General features: G+C 33.2%; 1 protein-coding gene across 1 annotated transcript in view; it reads left to right on the top strand.

Annotated features, from left to right (window-relative positions):
* Positions 1 to 20,394, top strand: part of LOC140445484 (octopamine receptor beta-2R-like) — an 853,944-nt gene that overhangs the window by 376,794 nt on the left and 456,756 nt on the right. The window contains exon 3 of the mRNA XM_072537530.1: positions 13,010 to 14,113. Within this exon, the coding sequence (XP_072393631.1) occupies positions 13,129 to 14,113 (985 nt within the window). The 5' untranslated portion in view covers positions 13,010 to 13,128. The remainder of the gene's footprint in view (positions 1 to 13,009; positions 14,114 to 20,394) is intronic.

The raw sequence follows: 20,394 nt of genomic DNA, 5'->3' as shown, positions 1-20,394 counted from the left end.
TCTTTTTCTTCTCCCCGGAACGTTTCCAGAAACAATTAATATCACAAACTATCGTCAACTCTGCAAACCACGTAACAGAAAAATTGCAGAATACATTGCAGACATATTGTGAACAGCTTTTTTTTAATCTCGAGTTGGATTAGATTGGAAACGTTTGTCCTATGAGCTGTCCAAGGTATGCGCAGCATTCTTCTCCAGCACCACATCTCAAAGGCATCAATTTTTTGGCGCTCGCGTCCGCGAAGGACTACTCATCGCATTTTTTACCATACCAATACGTCTTTGAACTTCTGCTTTATAGTTATCATCGTTAGTTATACGAGACCCGAGTTAGATAAAACTGTCTACTATCTGGTATTCCTATAACATGTTAGTCAGTTGAATAGTGTGGAATATGTCGACCACCATTATTTTTGTCTTAGCTTTATTGATTTTTAGACGAACTTTATTGCTTTCGTATGCAACTCTTCGCAGGAGATTAAACATTTTTTGCTCATTTGCTGCTATAAGTATAGTGTCATCAGCAAATCTTAAATTGGAGATTTTCCTACCAGCCACCGGCCTATGCATCCTCATAATATGTTCACCATAAATATTAAATAAGTCAGGTGATGAACACGAATGCTTGTCTAACACCTCTCTCGGCCTTGAATTGGTTTAAGAATTTTCGATCTAGTCGTATTGTTGCTATATTAGACTGGTACAGATTTTTAATAAATGTCACCAGGTGTATTGGTGTGCCCATTTCTATTAAAATGGACCACAGATTATTCCAGCTTACACAATCGAATGTCTTTTAATGGTCAACAAAGTATATAATCGTAGGTATTTGAATTTCTCTAGACTTCTTAATTAGTTGTCTCAGGTTCAGGATTTGTTACCGTGTATCTTTACCCTTTACAAACCCCGCTTTTGTTCCTGAGGTATTTGGTAATGTAGATAGGTTTTTATCTGCCTTTGATGATAACCAACAAGATTTTACTAGCATGTGCTATTAGTAACAGTGTGCGGTAGTTTTCGCATCTGGTAGTAGTTCCTTTTTTGTGTAGCGGAATATAAATTAAGGTACACCAATCAGATGGCCATTTTCCTGAATTCCAAAAAGCGACACAGATAAAATGGATGATATGTAATCCTTTGTTACCTAGTAACTATAGTAGTAAAAGACTTTGGCGACTGTTAAAGTGTGTCTTGCCCTGACTGGATCTGCAAAATCATTGTTTTTGTACTTCTATATACGCTGTAATCAACAAACGCATGCAACCTTTGTTAAAAATGCTGTATCAATTACTTAAATCATTAATATTTTGCGTCACGCCAATTTCAAAATACATCTTATTAACGTTAACAAATTTTGTAATATCTTAAGGATTAATTGTTTCAACATTAATTCCTGTCACATATCGTGGGTCCATGTAAGTAAGCAAAGGACCTTTATACACTGTGATAATTTCGCTTTGCAAATTTATGATAATTTCTTTATTGCTTTGAAAAAGCTTATTTAGCCCCACAAATTTTAGTAAAACCCATTCCAAAAATAGGTAAAAAAGTTTCCATTTCAAGTCATCCACTAGTTTTAGTTTTATTTTGCTTACGCTGCGTAAAGATTTTGAAATTTAGCTCCCAAGAAATGTTTGTTTTCATTTCAAAATTTGTATGATTTACACTAGATACTCGAGATAAAAATTTAAAGAGGCTAATGATACCCCCAACTGGAATTATCATGTGATTTACTATTATGGTAAACGTACAATAATACAAACAATGGTTTTGATCTCTCTCTAGTAAGTGGAAACATAATGCTAGTATCTCTTGCTAATTTTGTCCAGACAAATTCGTTAAACTTTCCGTGCTCGAATCGGTATCAATAGAGTGTTATGACTCACTTCAGCATCTCGGCTTAACACCCTTCAGTAGTCGCTAGGAATTTTTGACAATTAGCAGTCGCGCGCGGTCGAAATGACCGTTTGGTCTTTTACTTCTTAGTTTGTGTGAATAAAAGTATTTGGAACCAGTTTAAGTAAAACACGGTTTTATTAAGGTTTAATAAGTAGAGTAACATATTACAAAATAATATAAAAATTAAACTAATGTTTGCTGGACAGAACATTAAATAAACTATTTTCTACTCCGATAAAAAAAAGGAAACTTTTAGTTAATCCGAATAAGTGTAGTTTGGCACTCTTTGATACTGCACGTGTATGGTCTCTGCATAAAACCTTTTTACATTTACAGCAGGAAACAGTCGTTTTCCGGTTCTTTTTACGGTCGCAAAAGTAGCATCTACCATGTAGTCCTTCATTCGTTGGAGTGCCGTCTGTGTTAGGAATATTACATATGGCCTTAATACGTAACTTCAAATCTCTATTTAAATTGTCTACTGTTGCTCGGACCCGTAGATTTTCATTCATAAGAGAAAATTTTCTTCTAAGCATTTTATTATCAGCAAGGTTTTTACTTGCATGAATCACTAGCGAATTAATGGCTGCGATATTTAGTACGGTGTTAAAAATTACCATGGGCCAACGTCTTGTTTTTCGCGAAACATCATAAGAGGAGCATAGCTGATCAACGACGTCAACCCCGCCGTTTGTTTTGTTATAAAACGTCAGAACTTCTGGTTTATCATGTAGACTTGAAACAAGCAATACAACTTTCTTCTTTTAGGGGATATACGACACTAAGGTACATGTATCGCTCTAAAGGCGAACATACTTGATTTTAGAGGACGAGATCCTTGAAGTAATTCAGGGGGCAGTTCCCTTTTGCTCTTTCTAATGGTCCCCACAACAGTCAATCCAAATTATTTTTTTAAAACATCTATTACAGGAATGCTAATGAACCAATTATCGAGAGTAATGTTGCGCCCAGAATTCTTTATTGGCACACACATTCTTTTTACAACTTCTTTCGGGGAATTGTCTACAGTAAATGGGCCATCTGGTTGACGACCCACATAAACCTCCATATTTATAGTATAATACATTTCAGCATCACATAGACTAAAAATTTTGAGCCCATACTTTGAGGGTTTGCTTGGAATATATCGTATCCAAGGGCAATTCCCTAAAAATCCAGGAAGGATTTCATCGCATGTTAAATTTTGCGAAGAGTTATATCCCGATTTACACTTTTTTTTCGAATTTGTCAAAAAATACTCGGATGGCGGCCATCTTATCCAGTCTCCTACGTTCTTCACGATCGACCCTATCATCAAATCTAACGCATCTTAGAAGAAACCGAAATCGGGATAAGGACATAACTAGTCTAAATATTTCGATACCTTCGCAATTAGTTTACCAAATATCTTCTGTATTCGGGTGATGGGCTTTATATGTCCCTGCCAAATATAAAAGGCCTATAAGAACGCGAATTTCAGATGGGTTTGTAAGGTTTGCATCCCTCTTCCTAGAAAAATTGCTTGCTATCCTTTCAATGTATTTATTAGTGGATTCTACAATTATGTACATCATGTCCTCATCAATGAAATAACTCCATATTTCATAAATGTCTTTCAACTTTTTCGTAAATCTATTAGACCCAGGTGATTGTTTTACTAAATTATGCTTGCTCATACGTACCCTTTTGTTTTTTCTTTGATGCTTTCTCCACACTGTACCATCTTTTTCCCTAAAAACACTTTCATCTTGTACATTATTCAGTAAAACTTCTCCTATTTCCTCTAAATCCTGTTCTTGTTCTCTTTCCGAATCTTCCGACCTCTAACTTCATTCTCGTCGTCGTCGTCGTCGTCATATTTTATATCAAGCGGTTCTTCTTCCATGAGGTCTTGAAGTCTTCTTTGTTCCTTCTCATAGTCCATTCTAAAAATAAAGCCAAACAAGTTATATATAAAAGTTTGCTGTAGCTTAAAATTTAAAAAAATTAATATTTGATTCTCAATAATAGAACAAAGAAAATTATGAAATATCGTAATAGTAATGTGCTGCAAAGTAATTTAAAATTTGATGACTAATTACATAGTAAAAGAAAGAGAGGTATATTCAAAAGGTTGCTAAACAATAAGACAAAAGTATAATAGTATATTATTTAAAAAAACTAGCGTTTATACATACCTTAAGGTGATAAGAAACACGATAAAACGATTTATAAAAACTTTTTAGCTGACTAGACGCGCGCGGAAATTATGACCTTTGCGCTGTAACTCCTAATCAACAAATCTCCCGCTACTCTGATTTAGTACTGAGGCTCCTTGTATCGAAGGAGTAAGCTACTGAAGGCCGTGGTTTCCAAATGTAATTTTTTTCCGAAATATTAGCAATTTTTAATACGTGCGGTATTTTTGACCATGTAGCGACTAGTTAAGGGTTAATCAGACACGCGGGTTAATACAAATTCAAACTCAGTAAGTCCAACGAATGTCTTCACCTACTTTGATGGCCATGCACAAAACCTTTCGTTGGACTTTCTGAGTTTGAATTTGTATCAGCTCGAGTGTCTGATAAGGCAAGGATGCTGAAATGAGTAATAACACTAACATGAGTCAATTTTCCGTGTATGAATTGGTATCAGTAGACTGTTATAACGTTATTTCTGTATGCCCTACGTCTTCAGAGAATTGGGAAGATACAAACTCAAACATGGAAAGCCATAGAATGCGTCCTGCTATTTCCACTATTCTAATGTAATGCTGCAAAAAGCACCACCTATTTTGGTAGCCTTAAAATTGCCTAATTCAGGCGTCTTAATTTAATAAAGCTGTAGCAAAGCACTTGCTAAAATTTGTAAATTATTTACACATTTCGTACAGTTCAAAAAGACAGAAAACGATTGTCGTTTTCGTTTAAGGTTACCAAAATAGGTAGCGCCTGTTGCAGCATTACACTCATCATCATCATCATCAACCTGTATACATTAACTGCTAAATATAGATATCCCTCAGCTCTATCCATCTGTCTCTGTCTTGTGCAGCTTGCATCCAGTTATTGCTAACACGCTTCAGGTCGTCAGTCCATCTGGTTGGTGGGCGTCCTCTGCTCCGTACTGCTTCTTGTTTTGGTCTTCACTCGACAATACGTTTTGTGCGTCGGTTGTCTGATAATCTGGCGACGAATCCTACACAATTCCATTTTGCTGACGCAATTTTTTCAATATCATCTGTTATTTTTGTTCTATGACATATTTCTTCGTTTGGGATTCGGTCCCTCAGAGACACACCCTACATCTGACGCTCCATAGCCATCTGACTCACGCGAATCTTATTAACTACCTTTTTTGTAAGTGTTAACGTTTCCGATTTATAAGTGACTACAGGTTAAACATGTTGGTCAAAGATTTTACTTTGAAGGCATATGGGTAGATTCGATTTAAGTACATAGTTTAATTTACCAAACGAAGCCCAGGCTAATCCTATGCGACGTGGGAGCTTACACGTCTGATTATTTCTGCCCAACCGAATTTCATGTCCTGGTTACCTATACGATGTTCTGCCCAACCGAATTTCATGTCCTGGTTACCTATACGATGTAGTCTGTATAATATTCCTTCCATCAACATCAATTTTTTAATTTAGCACCAGATTAGTCATTATTTGCGTTTTGTTCATATTATTCTTTAGTCCAACCTCGAAGGAAGCGTGATATAATTTTTCAAACATTATTATTGTATCATACATATGATCGGCTATAAGGACGATGTCATCTGCAAATCTCAAATGACAGAGCTTCTCTCCATTTATGTTAGTACCATGCTCGTTTAGATGTGCCTTCTTACATGTGTGTTCTAAAAGCGTCGTGAATAGCTTTGAAGAGACTGTGTCTCCTTGCTGTACTCTTCGCTGTATACAGAATTTATTTGTTTCTTTTTGAGATAGTCTTACGCTAGCTGTGACATTTTGGTACTTATATTTTATAACGCTTTTAACATTTTCTGATGGCTTATGGTATCGATTGCTTTCTCGTAGGCAACAAATATCAGTGCCAATGGTTTGTTGTGTTCTGCAGACTTCTCTATTAGGTTCATTTATCACTAGTAAGTGGTTGTTAGTGCTGTATCCCTATGTAAATCCAGCTTGTTCTCTAGGCTCAAAGAACTCTAATTTACCGTCGAGTCTTTTTTGATAATTTTTGTGAAAACTTTATATATGTGTGAAAGCAAACTAATAGGAGAGTAGTTTTTAAAATCTGTTGTGTCTCCTTGCTTTTAAATAATGACTGCATTATTTTATTAAAAAGGAGTTTTTCCTTGGTAGATGCATTCGGTGAAAAGCTTGGCCAAAGCCTGGATAATTTTATTTTCACCTAGTTTGATCGCTTTGATCACCACTTCGTTATCGTCAGGGATGTGTTATTTATCATTTCTAAAAGTGCCGTTTTGATTTCGTATGGAGGTATTTCTGGCAATAATTCTGATCACTGGTTTGCGATTTTGTGCAGGGGCTGATCTTGCCTTTCGTCGATGCTCTCATACATTTCACGATTAAGTGATTCGACAACCTCAAAGATTTTTGTTTTATCAGTATTAATGTTCCCATCTCTGTTTTTTATTTTGTACATATTTTTGATGCCTATGTCAATTATATTTCTCATCAAAACTTTTAAACTTTTGTTTTCTTGAATTATTTTAGTTATTTCTCTTGTATTGTTTTCTCTTGCGTCTTTTCGGAATGACCGGTGGATATCTTTATTTAATTTCTTCATTGTTGTGTAGTAGGAGCCGTATTTTATTGTCAGCACTCTTCTTTTTTCTATTAGCTCTTTGGAATTTTGGCTTAGTTTTTATTTATGGGTCAAAACAGTTGGCAGCACTCCCTTTCTGTTTCTTTTAGAGCCTTCATTATGCTACCATTTGCTTGATCTACATCTTCTATTTCATCTTGCAAGTCTTTTATATGTCTGGTTAGTGAATCTTCATACAGATCGTTGTTTTCTGTGGGAATTCATTTCTTTTTTCTTGTTTTTAGGATCATCTTTGTTCTTTCCCATTTGACATTTAATAGTATCTTTGCTCGTATTAATCTGTGGTCGCTTCCTATTGAAAATTTGATTTGTTAAGGACTTCGATGTCTTTGATTATTGCTTTTCTGTTGGTTACGATATAATCTATTTTATTTTTGACACTGCCATCTGGGCTGATACATCTTCATTGACGCTAAGGATTTTTATCAAAAAAAATAGTTCATCATTAATCATTTTTCATGGTGTAAGAAGTTCAGCAATCTTTGCCCTCGTACATTTCTTTCGCCATAGCCATACTTACCCATTGCTACTTCTGCATCATCTTATTTAAACCCCAATTTCGCATTAAAATCGCCGATAATTATTGTATATTATGCTGGTGTGGCATGTAATGCTGTTTTTAGGTCCTCATAAAAATTTTTCAATTTCTTCTGGATTATCTAAGATTATATCTTGCTTTTAGTTTGAAGATGAGATATACAATCTTGGGGTTATGTTGATATTTTCAACTATATTATGTGTGTGCTTTCTATGTATAATGAATTCTACTCCACCATTTGAAGTATCTTCTTCACCTCTAAAATGAAATCCGTGTCCTGATTTAAGAGTAATTTGGGCGACTCCTCTTCGTCTTATTTAACTGAGATGGATAATGTCTTATTTTACGTTTTTGAGCTCTTCCTCCAATTCGATTATCTTCCGGTTTTAACCTGATTTTTTCCGGTGATTCCTAGCACCCTCTGCTCTGAACTTGTTCTAACCGCCACTTTAATTTAGGGTGTTAGAGATGCAGGAGACTGAGGTCCGTTCAGTAGTTTTATCTTTTATGGAAAATAGCTTGTGGGGTTTTAAGCCATTAAAACGCCACGCTTAGCTAGTGCGTGTTGGCGAGTTGGTTTGGAAGTAGGGGGAGGAAAGGGAGATGGGAATGCTTTGGGTTTGGACATAGTTTCCCAAGGGATGAGAGGCTAGGGAAATATATGGGCTCGCGTGGGCAGGTGTGCTATTCCTGAAGTAGATCTATCCCCTGTCGGGATCGTAAAGAAGAATCCACCCGCTACCTCGTTAGCATTACACTAGAATAGTGGAAATAGTAGGATACATTTGCTGACTTTCTGTGTTTGGGTTTGTATCTTTTCGACTTTCTTAAGACGTAGGGCATACAGAAATAACATTATAAAAGTCTATTTATACCAATTCATACATGGAAAGCTTGGCAAATTGTGTTCCTTTCGCTGTTTATTTTTATAATTCGGCGTCTCAGTTCATCAAAGCCATATCTAATAAAGCTCTTGCTGAATATATATATATATATATATATATATATATATATATATATATATATATATTGTTATGATGTATTGTTTGTGAATGATGAGCAATGAGTATTTTTAATAATATAATATATAGGGTTTTGATCGCGGTTCTCAAAGAATTAGTTTGTAAGTACTTTTTTAAATTATCTTTATTATATCTATTATGAAACACACATATATATCTAACCTAGCCAATGTAAATTTAAAATAAACTATCTTTAAAATTGAAATTCTTATGAAACTAATTAAATTCTGTAGACAATGTAAAATTTAAACAACCTATCTTCAAAATTGAAAGTGTTATGACACTTACTAAATTATATTAACAAAATTTTGTACCTTTCTGTCACTGAATGCCTAAATGAACTGTTTTCCACTATATAGATTCTAATCACCACTCAATGTTATGCACCACTCTCTGCTGTGCTTCGGTTATCCTTGTTTTTGTGAAATTACTTTTTCCAATTATCAGCTTCCACCAATTTAAAATATATTTCTTCTTAAGCATTTATAAACCACCAAGCAAACCAGCAAACAGCATTTATATTTATTCTTCTTTTTAATATACCAATATCCAATCACCAAATATATTATATGTTTATATTTATTCTTCTTTTCAATATACCAATATCCAATCACCAAATATATTATATAATTTTAATATTCAATTAATACTTCTTCCATTATCCAATCACCATTTATACATAACATAATTTTTAATCTTCAATAATATTTTCTTTATACTGTTTCTTAATCTTCATTTAACTCACTATATTGAACAATTGGACATTCTATTTCTTCTATATGGATGTTCTGGAAAAAGTATTTGTTCGATCCACAGACATAACCATTATTCGAGAATGTTCTACCGTAACAAAGGTCAAATTCTGTATTCTGGAGAATTCTTTAATTTTCTATTGATAATTTTGTTGACATTTAGGCTTTTCAGATCAGAATATACACTTAAATCAGTAACTAACACTCTAATTTAATAAACTACACATTTTAAACAACATATTATAATTATTAAAAAAAACTTCTTACACTTATTATATGCTAATTTCTTTAAAATGCCCTCACATAAATAATTTTTATAAAATTTTCTAGTATATAACTTATTAAAATAACCACATACTTTTAATATCTAATATTATCTAGTATATAACTTATAAATTAATTTTTTAAACACCAATCATCTCAATATATATTATTATATATATATATATATATATATATATATATATATATATATATATATATATAATATGTATATATATATATATATATATATATATATATATATATATATATATTTATATTACAATTTTAATTGGAGTACTTGTTTAACATCCATATAAGACTTATCAAAAATCACTATTGCTAATACTATAATATACATGTAATTATCAAATGACATGAGCTGTTTCAAATATGCTCTAAAGTGAACAAAACATGCTTGCTTTTCATTATTTCAGTTTATAATAAAACACCATTATCGTTATGCGTTTTAATTATCAAATGTTCCCGTTATAGATTATTTAGTTAAAAAGCAGGAATGTAATTATTTGCTGAAATTATTATGGCGGAAATTCAAATAAGAGAGAAATATTGAAAACACAGCTGTACAAAAACAAGGAATTTACGTTCGTACCTTACATTTGTAATTAACAAGCCTATAAATAAAAATTTCCGTACAGAAACATTCTGTAACTCAATATATTCGAATATTTCTCTATAATTTCCGTGTTTTATTGTCTACTACTGTAATTTAGATCGTTATTACGAACTCTAATTTAATTCCATAAATTTGTATTGACCCATTAAAGCTTGAATTTTTTTTTTGAATTTGTCTATTTTTTGCTACTTTTCAAAAAACGTTTTGAAGTTTTTTCAAAAATGCATGTTACCATATGGCAATGGTAGGTCTTTATGAGATTGCACAGACTATTTCAGAAAATTACTACACATGCACGTTAAAAACATTTATTCAGGTTTGTTACTTATTTTTTATGAAATATAAAATTACGTTTCAAACATCACCTGACATTACATTTTTTGCACATCGTATTAATAATTGACGAATATCCTTCATCTGCACATCTTTTCTTTTTTTTTTTCTCTGAAGTTTCAGTTTTTTATTCATAAAAGATAATCTCTTTTATCATATCTCTAACCATCAATAATTCTGCTTAAGGAAATACTATTTCTGGATGTAGCTGGACTTCCAACCACTTAAGGCTCAGTTCTATATCGAGATGGATATCTATTTGCAATTTCAGGTCTGAAGTCCAGTTGTAACATTTTTGTATCCACAGATGGTCGATAAATATTCCAAAAATGTACAATTAATACATCAACCAACAATGTAAAAATCAACCACATCCATTTCGTCGGACGTATTGCAGTCGTCTCTCGACTGACATTTTCGTCTATTAGGTCTTCTTCTTTACTTTATTGTAAAACAATAATATACAAGGTATATCGGAATTTTTTTCATGCAACTTATCCTAATAAATCGATAATAATAAAAATTAAATACATTCATATTGATCAAGGTCAGGCGCGCTAGGAGGTTGCGAGGGTTCCGTATGTTGACGTTAGTATGGTTCAGATCTTGGTTAAGTTCATGCTTTTACTACGCGCGGCCGGTAATGCAGATCCAATGCTTACCGACATATCTCGTGTCTGTCTGGCCCAACTACCCCTAACTCTACTCTCATCTCATCCCCGCCACGAAGATTGGCAATCATCACTGCTATTCTAACTTTTGACACTACAGCCCGGAAGAGTTCAAATCAGCTGCATCCAAACTATTCCCTGAGGTTTCTAAGCCAGGACATTCATCTACCTATGTTGCGCTTTCCTTGAATCTTTTCCTGCAATATTAGTTTTAGGAATTAATATCTGTCACCACGTGATATATGACCCAGATATTATAGTTTTTTTTATTTTGATGGAATCCAGAATCTCTCTGCTGTTCTCTATTCTTCTTAGTACTTCTTCATTTGTTATTCTGTCTATTCAGGAGATTCTAAGCATTCTTCGGTATGTCCACATTTCAAATGCTTCCAATGTATTGAGACATTGTTTATTTAAAGTCCATGACTCCATACCATACAAAAGAATAGAAAATACATAACACTTTAGTACTCGCTTTCTAAGATTTAGGCTGAGGTCTCCACAACATAATATTTGTTTCATATTATTGGATGCACGTCTAGCCTTTTCTATTCTAACTTTAATTTTCTTTCTATTTTAACTCTAATTTCTATTAGGTCAGTTCCACGCAATCTAAAAGTCTTGGTACTTGAATATGTTTGTGTTCGGCTTTAAAATATCTTTTTGCTTGAGACAAAAACGTCATACCATAGGCATTTGAAGCAATTGTCACTGCATTTTTGTCCAACCACATTATGAAAATAATGCCAATATTTCTTTCAATCGAAGAAAAGTAATCTCCTTTACGTTCTTTTTTACGAAAAAAACTTTTGAAGATGTAAGAGGGCAGGTCTTTAGTACACTATTTTGTCTGATGGTTTTGGCAACGTATTATCCTTTTTATTTGAAATATTTTAATAAACTAAATGGTAAAGAGGTTGTCAAGTAGAAATTAAATTGAAAGTTTTTTTTTTCAATTTCATCAAGCATAGAGATAAAATGGGCAGTGCTTTTTCCAAAAATTTGTTTTTTCATGTTTAAAACTTAATCATTGCCTTAATATATGTCAACATTGGGTACGTACCCTGAAGTAGCATTTATGCACCACACTTTAGATCTGAATATAATCGGTTTACGTCAGATAAACTGCTTTTATCCATGGTGGCTGTAATGCTTTAACATGGACTCGTCATAATTTAGGGAATTCCGAAATAAAGCAGTTTAAAAAATTTGATTTTAGTAGGTTCATTAGAGGTCTTAATTACAAACTTTATCCGTTACGTCCATGTTAATATTATTTGCACATCTTATACATATGGTCTAACAAAATATGCAGAGCAACTGCATATGTCGTTCTCAAGAGACCTAAAGAGGTTGAAATACGTATAAACGGATTGCGAGTGCTCTGCATCAAAATAAAAATCTAATACCATCATTATGTTTTTGTTATTAAAATTCTTTGTTGCATATGATTTTGCACTAATGCATTAGCTAAGGACTTCAAGAATTTCGAACGGGAAATTTTTTCTTCAGAATGTTTTAGTCTGTACAAAACCATTGTATTTACTCTACATGCGTCTAACATTCCAAAAAAAACGCCCAGTGGCAATCTTCTTGTTTTCCTAGCAACGGTTTTTGCATGACACAGTTAATCGAAGGTATCGACGCCCCCTTAGTGCTGTTGTAGAATAGAATTATTTCTGGTTTTTTGGTAACTACATCAACTTCGTCCAACGAGTGCATACAACTGATTTATAGCACGCACTTGTTTCGTTTTACAAAATGTGATACTAGTGTCAATTTTTGCGTAAATGCAAATGCTGAGTACGAAATTTTTGATCGCTTTGTTTCCAAATATTACGTAGCTATTTCTCTTTTATTTTTTCTATAGGTTAGGTATGTGCGACATAATACAATTGGATGAGAGAATAAAAAAATAAAAAATCACTTAGTCTTCTGAGCATCCTGACCATCATAAATACCTTCTGCCTTGAAGATATTTTCTATTAAACGTTAATAAACACCAATTTTGGTGGATGTAGTAAATAAAATGTTTAGTTAATAATTATTATTTATTAACCTTCACGTGATGTATTACATTTTATTTTTTAATTTCAGATGAATATGGAGTGCTACAATTCAATGCTTAAACAAAATCTTCAAATCAAATCACCATAATAGCTAGAGGCTTTATCCAAGATGTGTTAAATCGTACGAGCCAAACCAATGAAAACACAATGATAGTTAATGCTATGGCTTCATATTCAGCAACAATATCTACGAATCTGCCTAGCATATTACAAAACACTACTATTCAAAATAAAACTAATATAACCACACTCGAAAACCATAATCCGGATTGGCTGGATTTGGTTCTCCTTTTTGTCAAAGGAGGTATATTCTTTATAATAATAATAAGTGCTGTACTGGGTAACGCTTTAGTGATAATTAGTGTTCATAGGCATCGCAAGCTCAGGGTTATTACCAACTACTACGTAGTAAGCCTTGCTATGGCAGATATGTTAGTAGCACTATGCGCTATGACTTTTAATGCAAGCGTTGAATTAACCAACGGTAAATGGTTATTTGGATACTTTATGTGTGATGTATATAACAGTCTAGATGTTTACTTTTCTACAGCCAGTATACTTCATCTCTGTTGCATAAGCGTTGATAGATATTACGCTATAGTAAGGCCTCTAGAATACCCAATTACTATGACGCACAAAACCGTATCCTTTATGCTAGCCAATGTTTGGGTGCTACCGGCTCTTATGAGCTTCACACCCATATTCCTTGGATGGTATACTACAAACGAACATCAGGAATACCGGTTGACTCATCCTAATAATTGTAGCTTTATAACTAATAAATATTATGCAGTAATAAGTAGTTCTATAAGCTTTTGGATTCCTGGAATAGTCATGGTAACCATGTACTGCAGGATATATAAAGAAGCTGTTAGGCAAAGGAAAGCACTAACCAGAACTTCTTCCAATATTATTTTAAACTCCATACATCAGCATAGAACTTCGTATAGGGATCGGTACGGCGATCACTACTTACATCCTTCCGATGGAGAGTTAACGACAGTGGGACAGGTCAATGGGAGAAGAAGTACGAGTTCTGGCTCTGCTGCTTCATACGGAACCACCATTACAGAATTCAACACCGCCATGAACACTAGGGATAGCAAAGCTGCTACGGAACTCAACGTAAATGGTAAGTTTCTCTTTTACTAGTATACCAGAATTTTATTTTTTAATGTAATTAAAAGATAGCCGTGATGATCGCCAACATCCGGAACGGATAGGCACTTTAAGAAGAAGAATGTAATTAAGTGCACAGGGTGGTTCTTAAATAATTGTACAAAAAGGAAACAGTAACTTCTCTGCTTTAAAATAATATGGTTTAAGTCAAGTTGCTTTAATAAAATGTTGATATTAAGAGAGATTGGTGGAAAGCATAGCGGACTTAAATGAAATTGGGCAGGCCATGTAGCGAGAATGCATGACTCACGATGGATAAGTAAAATTACACATTGTAGGCCAAGAACAGACAAACGTAGTAGAGGAAGACCACCTACATCAGACGACATCAGGCGTATCACGAAAAATTGGCAACAAAGAGCACAAAATCGCAAAGAATATAGGAGTTTAAGGGAGACCTATGTCCAGCAGTGGACTTAATAAATAAAGGCCAAATGATGATGATGATTAAGAGAGATACAGGGTGTTAAAATTATTGAAATTAAATTTTTTTTATAACTTTCATGTTTTTGGAGATTTTTATGTAAAATTTTATAACTAGGGGCTTTTGAGTATAAGAAATTATAATTTTGTGCATACTTTAATGTAACTGATAGGGGGCTACATATGCCACGTATGTGGCATAGATTTGCGCTTAACATTTTTGTTGTTCAAGTTAGCGCTATTTGTTTCGAAAAATATTAGATATACCTTATTTCAACAAAGAAAAGATATAGTTGTTAATTAAGATTAAGAAAATACTTGTTAAGTTCAAAACTTAACCGCTTTAGAGATAATCGCATTTTACAAATCAACTGCATAACGACGATTTAACACAATTAATACAGACAACAAAGACAACAACGAAATATATGTAAAAACAGGAATACTTCTGAATTTTGGTAAAAAATACCTTTAAAGTTAATAGTTTCCGATATATTAAAAAAAAAGTAGTAGGAAGCTCATATTTTTTTACATTTTTTAGTAGGATAATTAATAAAGTGTTATATAATTTGACATCAAACAATTTACGTTTTATATTAAATTAAAGTCAAAATAAAATACATTTTATTTACAAACCAAATTAAGAAACATTTAAACTTTTTATCAAAGTAAGTGTTCGATATATCCACCATTTTCTTCAATGCATTTGTCAATACGTTCTATAAAAGATCGTCTCATATTATTCCTAGCACGTTCCTAGAGATGGGAGGCTTAGATACCTTTAGTTCTTTTAGTTTCAAATCTACTGTAACCATATGTGTTTATCGGGTGCTAATAGCTATTGTAAAATATATATCGGTGTCACATACGACACCACAGTACAATTTCCATTATAATTTTAAATATAGAAGTAAATGGCTTCAACAGGCAAAGCGTTGACTTAGGCTGAATTAGAAGAAATTGTGCGTACTTATGAGGCTGGTGAGAGTGATGAAGATGTCCCTTTAAATAATAAGTCCCTCAAATCTGAATGTTTGAATGAAGATAAAGACAAAGAGTTTAGTGAAAGTGAACATTCTGATACCATTTTAGCAGAACCAGAGGTTAGTGAAGAAGAAAGTAAAGATTCGCAGAAAGATAGCGATCAAAAAAGAAGAAATGGAAAAAATGGTTTTAAGTGGTATAAAACTTACTTTTTCTCAAAGAACACTTGCACAGTTTAAAACAACATATTGCTTCGTCTAACAGGTCCAAAGGCTCACCCTTCAAATACACCAGAAAAAATTCTGGCAGAGAAACAATGTCACAAAGTGCTTTGAGTTTTTAATTAATTGTCTTTGTTTTGATGACAAAACAACTAGAGAGGAAAGGAAACGTGATGATAAATTTGCACTTTGATGATAATGATTTGAATAAGATTTCTTTGGAATTAATTTATTGAAAATTGTGACACTCCTGGCGTATACGTGACAATTGATGAACAGTTGTTCAGTTTTCGGTGCGGATGTCTTTTTAAAGTTTATATTCCAAATAAACTAGATAAATATGGAATTAAAATCGTTATGTTATGAGACTCTACTACTTTTTATATGTATTCTGCAATATCATATGTGGAAAAAGAAAGACGAGATGCATCAGAAACTTTGCCCACCCAATACGTTCTTCACCTATGCAAAAATTTCTATGACCCCAATAAAAATGTCACCACGTAAAATTGGTTTTCGTCCTCAGATCTTGCAGAAAAGCTTTTAGGTACAAAAAAAAGTTGACCATGGTTGGAACCTTAGGAAAAAACAAGTGTGATATTCCGGCAGAATTTCTTAAAAAGAAAAAAATTGTTCCAAGTTCTGACTTTGCTTTTGACGAGAATAAGACGTTAGTATCATTTTTTCCAAAACCAAAAAAAAAAACATTTCATACTTATAGTGTAATTAATGAAGACACTAGCAAGCCCAAGATTGTTTTATTTTATAACTCTACAAAAGGAGGGGTAGACACTTATGATCAGTTGTGTCGTTCCGTGTCTAGAAAAACTAATCGGTGGCCTTTTAGACTTTTTTAATGGCATGCTTGATGGTGCAGGTATTATTGCTTATGTTATTTATAGCGCAAATAGAACCAAATTAGATCCAAATGTAAACATTACTTTCCGAAAAGATTTTCTTCGTACTACATTTGGTGACTCCGCAACTAAAAAGAGATTAGAAATACCAACTTTGTCCAGATTTTTGCGCTTCATGTTTTTGAATGTTCTTGGTCAAGAGGACCAGCCAGTACTCAGAAATCAAGAAACTCAACCTCCAACCCACAAAAGATGTCAAGTTTTCCCTTGATCTGCCAACATAAAAGGTAGAGACCTGTGCGTCCGCTGTAAAGCTTGCCTGTGTGCCGAATCCAGAAATCCAATCTGTCCAACTTGTACCGAAGAAATTTGACTTTTTTTGTTACAAACATGTTCTTTTCTACTTCTTTAGAGTCTTTTTTATAACTTTGCACAAAAGAAAAGTGTAAAAAAACATTTGTGGTGTTGTATATGACAGTATAGTACCACTAATTACCTAAAAAAATATCGATACCATTCTAGGGTTAAATAGCATCTGTGGTTTAAAAGAATCTGCTGCAGAATTTATTTCTTTTCAAAGCTGGTTGTGAGTATTTAAGGGATACTTGTAGACACGCTTTTTCATCGTGTTTTATACACCAAAATTTAACGGATTAAAATCTGGGCTACGTGGTGGAAGAGGCAAATGACTACCACTACCAATCCTGCAAAGGGGGGTGGACGGAAAATATCGATTTACCAAGAATTTGTAGGCTATAGAAAAAATTTTTTCAAATAAGAAATGTGTCTGAGTTAATTTTAAACAAAAATGTTTATTGGCACTTTTTCTGTAAATTGAAGCGTTCTCTCGGAAGCACCCCTTGAAGCGACCAGCGATATTGAATGTCAGTTACGCAGGAGAAAATTTTTAAAATTATTTATATCAACTCGACGGTAAAAATTCGATATATTTTGATCAAAGTGTTCTACCAAGAAAATTAAAATGGTTTTAAAAAGTAAAGAGTGCAGCTTTTTGTATTTAAATTTTGTATTTTTCTGCAAATAAATCTGTTTCTATAAGCTGGTAAATAAATAAACGTTGCGTGATTTTTACCATTTTTTACGATTCTTATGAGATCATATATGCCCAATAGTCCAATGTTTCAAACTTAGAAAATGCAAATAGGCATTTGAAATATGCCCAAGTAACACTGAATTAAAACTCTCACATTACAGATCTTACGTCATGAGAAATGCTTTGCTACAAAAACGGCATTAAGAGCAATTTGTAGCTGATGTTGTTTTGTTTTAAAAACGTACTTATAATATCGAAAAGGAGTTTTAAACCTTTTAGATGGTTTGTAATGTAAAAGTTTAAATTCAACTTTTTTAGGCATATTTCAAATGCCTCGTATGTGTTGCAAGAATTCAAAATCTAAATTGATTGTTATAGATTGGACTCCAGCAATGAAAATTCCTGAGTGACCGGTCAATAAAAGTAATAAATTTTATTGTCTCATGAGAATCATAAAAAATGGAAAAATTGCGCAACCTTCATTTATTAAAGCTTTATAGAAACTGAATTCATTTGCAACAAAATGCAAAAATTTGTTATAAAAGCCGTGTTTTTTATCTTTAAAAAGCATTTTGATTTTTGTCCGAGTTGATACAAATTTTATTTAAAACATTTTCATGCGCGTAACTGACATTCAATATCGCCGGTCGCTTGAAGTGTTTTTTCCCAAGAGAACTCTTCAGTTTACAGAATAAGTGCTTTTTTATTATACATATAATACATTTTTGTTTAAAATTAACTTACATTTACATTTACATTTCTTGTTTGAAACATTTTTTTCTACCGCATACTGATTCTTAGTAACTAAAAAATGTTTTACGTTACCCCTACTCCCCCCCCCTTCCCCCAAAGAATGTGGAAGCTCGGGCGTAGGAGTGATAATCTTTTTTGCATCTTTTTGGAGCCCACAATTGACAATTTCGTTTCTGACTACTGAAACTTGTCTGATTGATGAGAAACATTTAGCAGATGTAAGAAAGCATTTTGTGGTACTACATAACTATCTTTTGAGTTGTTTTTATAAGAATAAACTAATAATTATGCTTATAAACAGGTATTTATTGATCATCATCATTCTGGCTTTACAACCTAGCGTGGGTCCTAGTCTCCTCAAGAATTTTTCTCCAGTCGTCCCTATCCATCGTCTTCCTCCGTCAAGCACGTATTCACATTTTTCTCATGTCTTCATCGATGTTATCTAGGAACCTTGTTCTGGGTCTTCCTCTTCTTCTCTGACCAATGGGTCTATCAAGGAGCGTTTTTCTAGCTGGGTCATTTTGTTCCATTCGCATTACATGTCCTATCAGCCTCAGACGTCCTATCTTAATATGTTTTACAATATCAGGTTCCTGGTATATTCTATAAAGTTCGAAGTTGTATCGTCTTCTCCACACTTCATTGTCATTCACTGCTCCATAGATTTGCCTTAGTACTTTTCTTTTGAAACATCCTAACATGTTTTCATTATTTTTTGTTCAGGTCTCTGAACCGTATGTTAGGACTATGCGTATTATTGTTTTCTGGAGTTTTATTTTTGTATTTCTCGATATAATTGAGGATTTAAGAACGAAATTTCAGTTCCATTTTTCTTTTGCAGATTCATCGTCGTGTGTTCCGTCCTGCTAATAGTTCCCGAGGTTTCGTAACATATATTTTTTACAGGAAGAGGTTGTCCCTTTCTAGCCCAACCCCCCAACCTTGAGGGCCAGGGACTCTTGTGTTAGGGTTCCCATACCTTAGTCTGTTTTGGTTCGCGGTTGGCATTTTTATTTCCCAACTACCCACCGGTCTTATGACTGGTTAGGGCGTTTACCTATCCACCACCTGAAGACGCGTTCGGTGGAAGGCAGACAACTCCCCAAGGAGGTATTTAGTGATTTGACGCACAAATATCACAATATTAAGAATCATTATGCAGATGATCTGTAAAATGCGATTATCTCGAAAACTGTTGAGTTTTAAAATTATTAACAATTATATCTCTTTTTTGTTAAACTAATATATCTTTAATATTTTTTGACACAATTAGCGCTAATATTAAAATAAAAAAATTTAAGCACAAATTTATGCCACATATGCGACATATGTGGCGCCCTCTATCAGCTATATTAAAGTATATAACAAATTTTAATTCCTTGTACCAAAAAGCAACAGTTATAAAATTGTATACATAAATGTTTACAAACATAAAAGTTAAGAGAAAGATATAATTTTAAATTTTAACTTTAACACCCTGTATCTTTTTTAATATCAATATTTTATTAAAGCAAGTTGGCTGAAATCGTAATATTTTAATGTGTAGAGTCTACTGTTTCTTTTTGTACAATTACTTAAGAACCACCCTGTATATATTTATGTTTCCGTAGGTATGACACAATTTTTCGATATTATTACAAATGACAGGTTCGTAGTGGAGTGTATAAGACAAGTATATAATTTTGATATGTCGAACCATCTTCGACATAACCGGCATCAAAGTCAAAAATAGTGACGTCACAATTCTTCTAAATATACATTTGTTTCTGCTGACACAAATAAATGTTAAATCGAAATCGAAACGTCGACTTAATAAATTTTATTTTTTAATGTTAATGTAATGTTAAATGTATAAGTCTATCTAGCCAATAATATATGTATAAGTATTTTCCCCAACTTTTACACAAGAAGAGGTCTCTTTTTATATCATTAATGATAA

Source organism: Diabrotica undecimpunctata, chromosome 7 (assembly GCF_040954645.1).
Source record: "Diabrotica undecimpunctata isolate CICGRU chromosome 7, icDiaUnde3, whole genome shotgun sequence".
In the NCBI taxonomy this organism is placed as follows: Eukaryota; Metazoa; Arthropoda; class Insecta; order Coleoptera; family Chrysomelidae; genus Diabrotica; species Diabrotica undecimpunctata.
The sequence above is the reverse complement of the archived record's forward strand: the minus strand, read 5'-3'. Positions and strand labels throughout refer to the sequence as shown.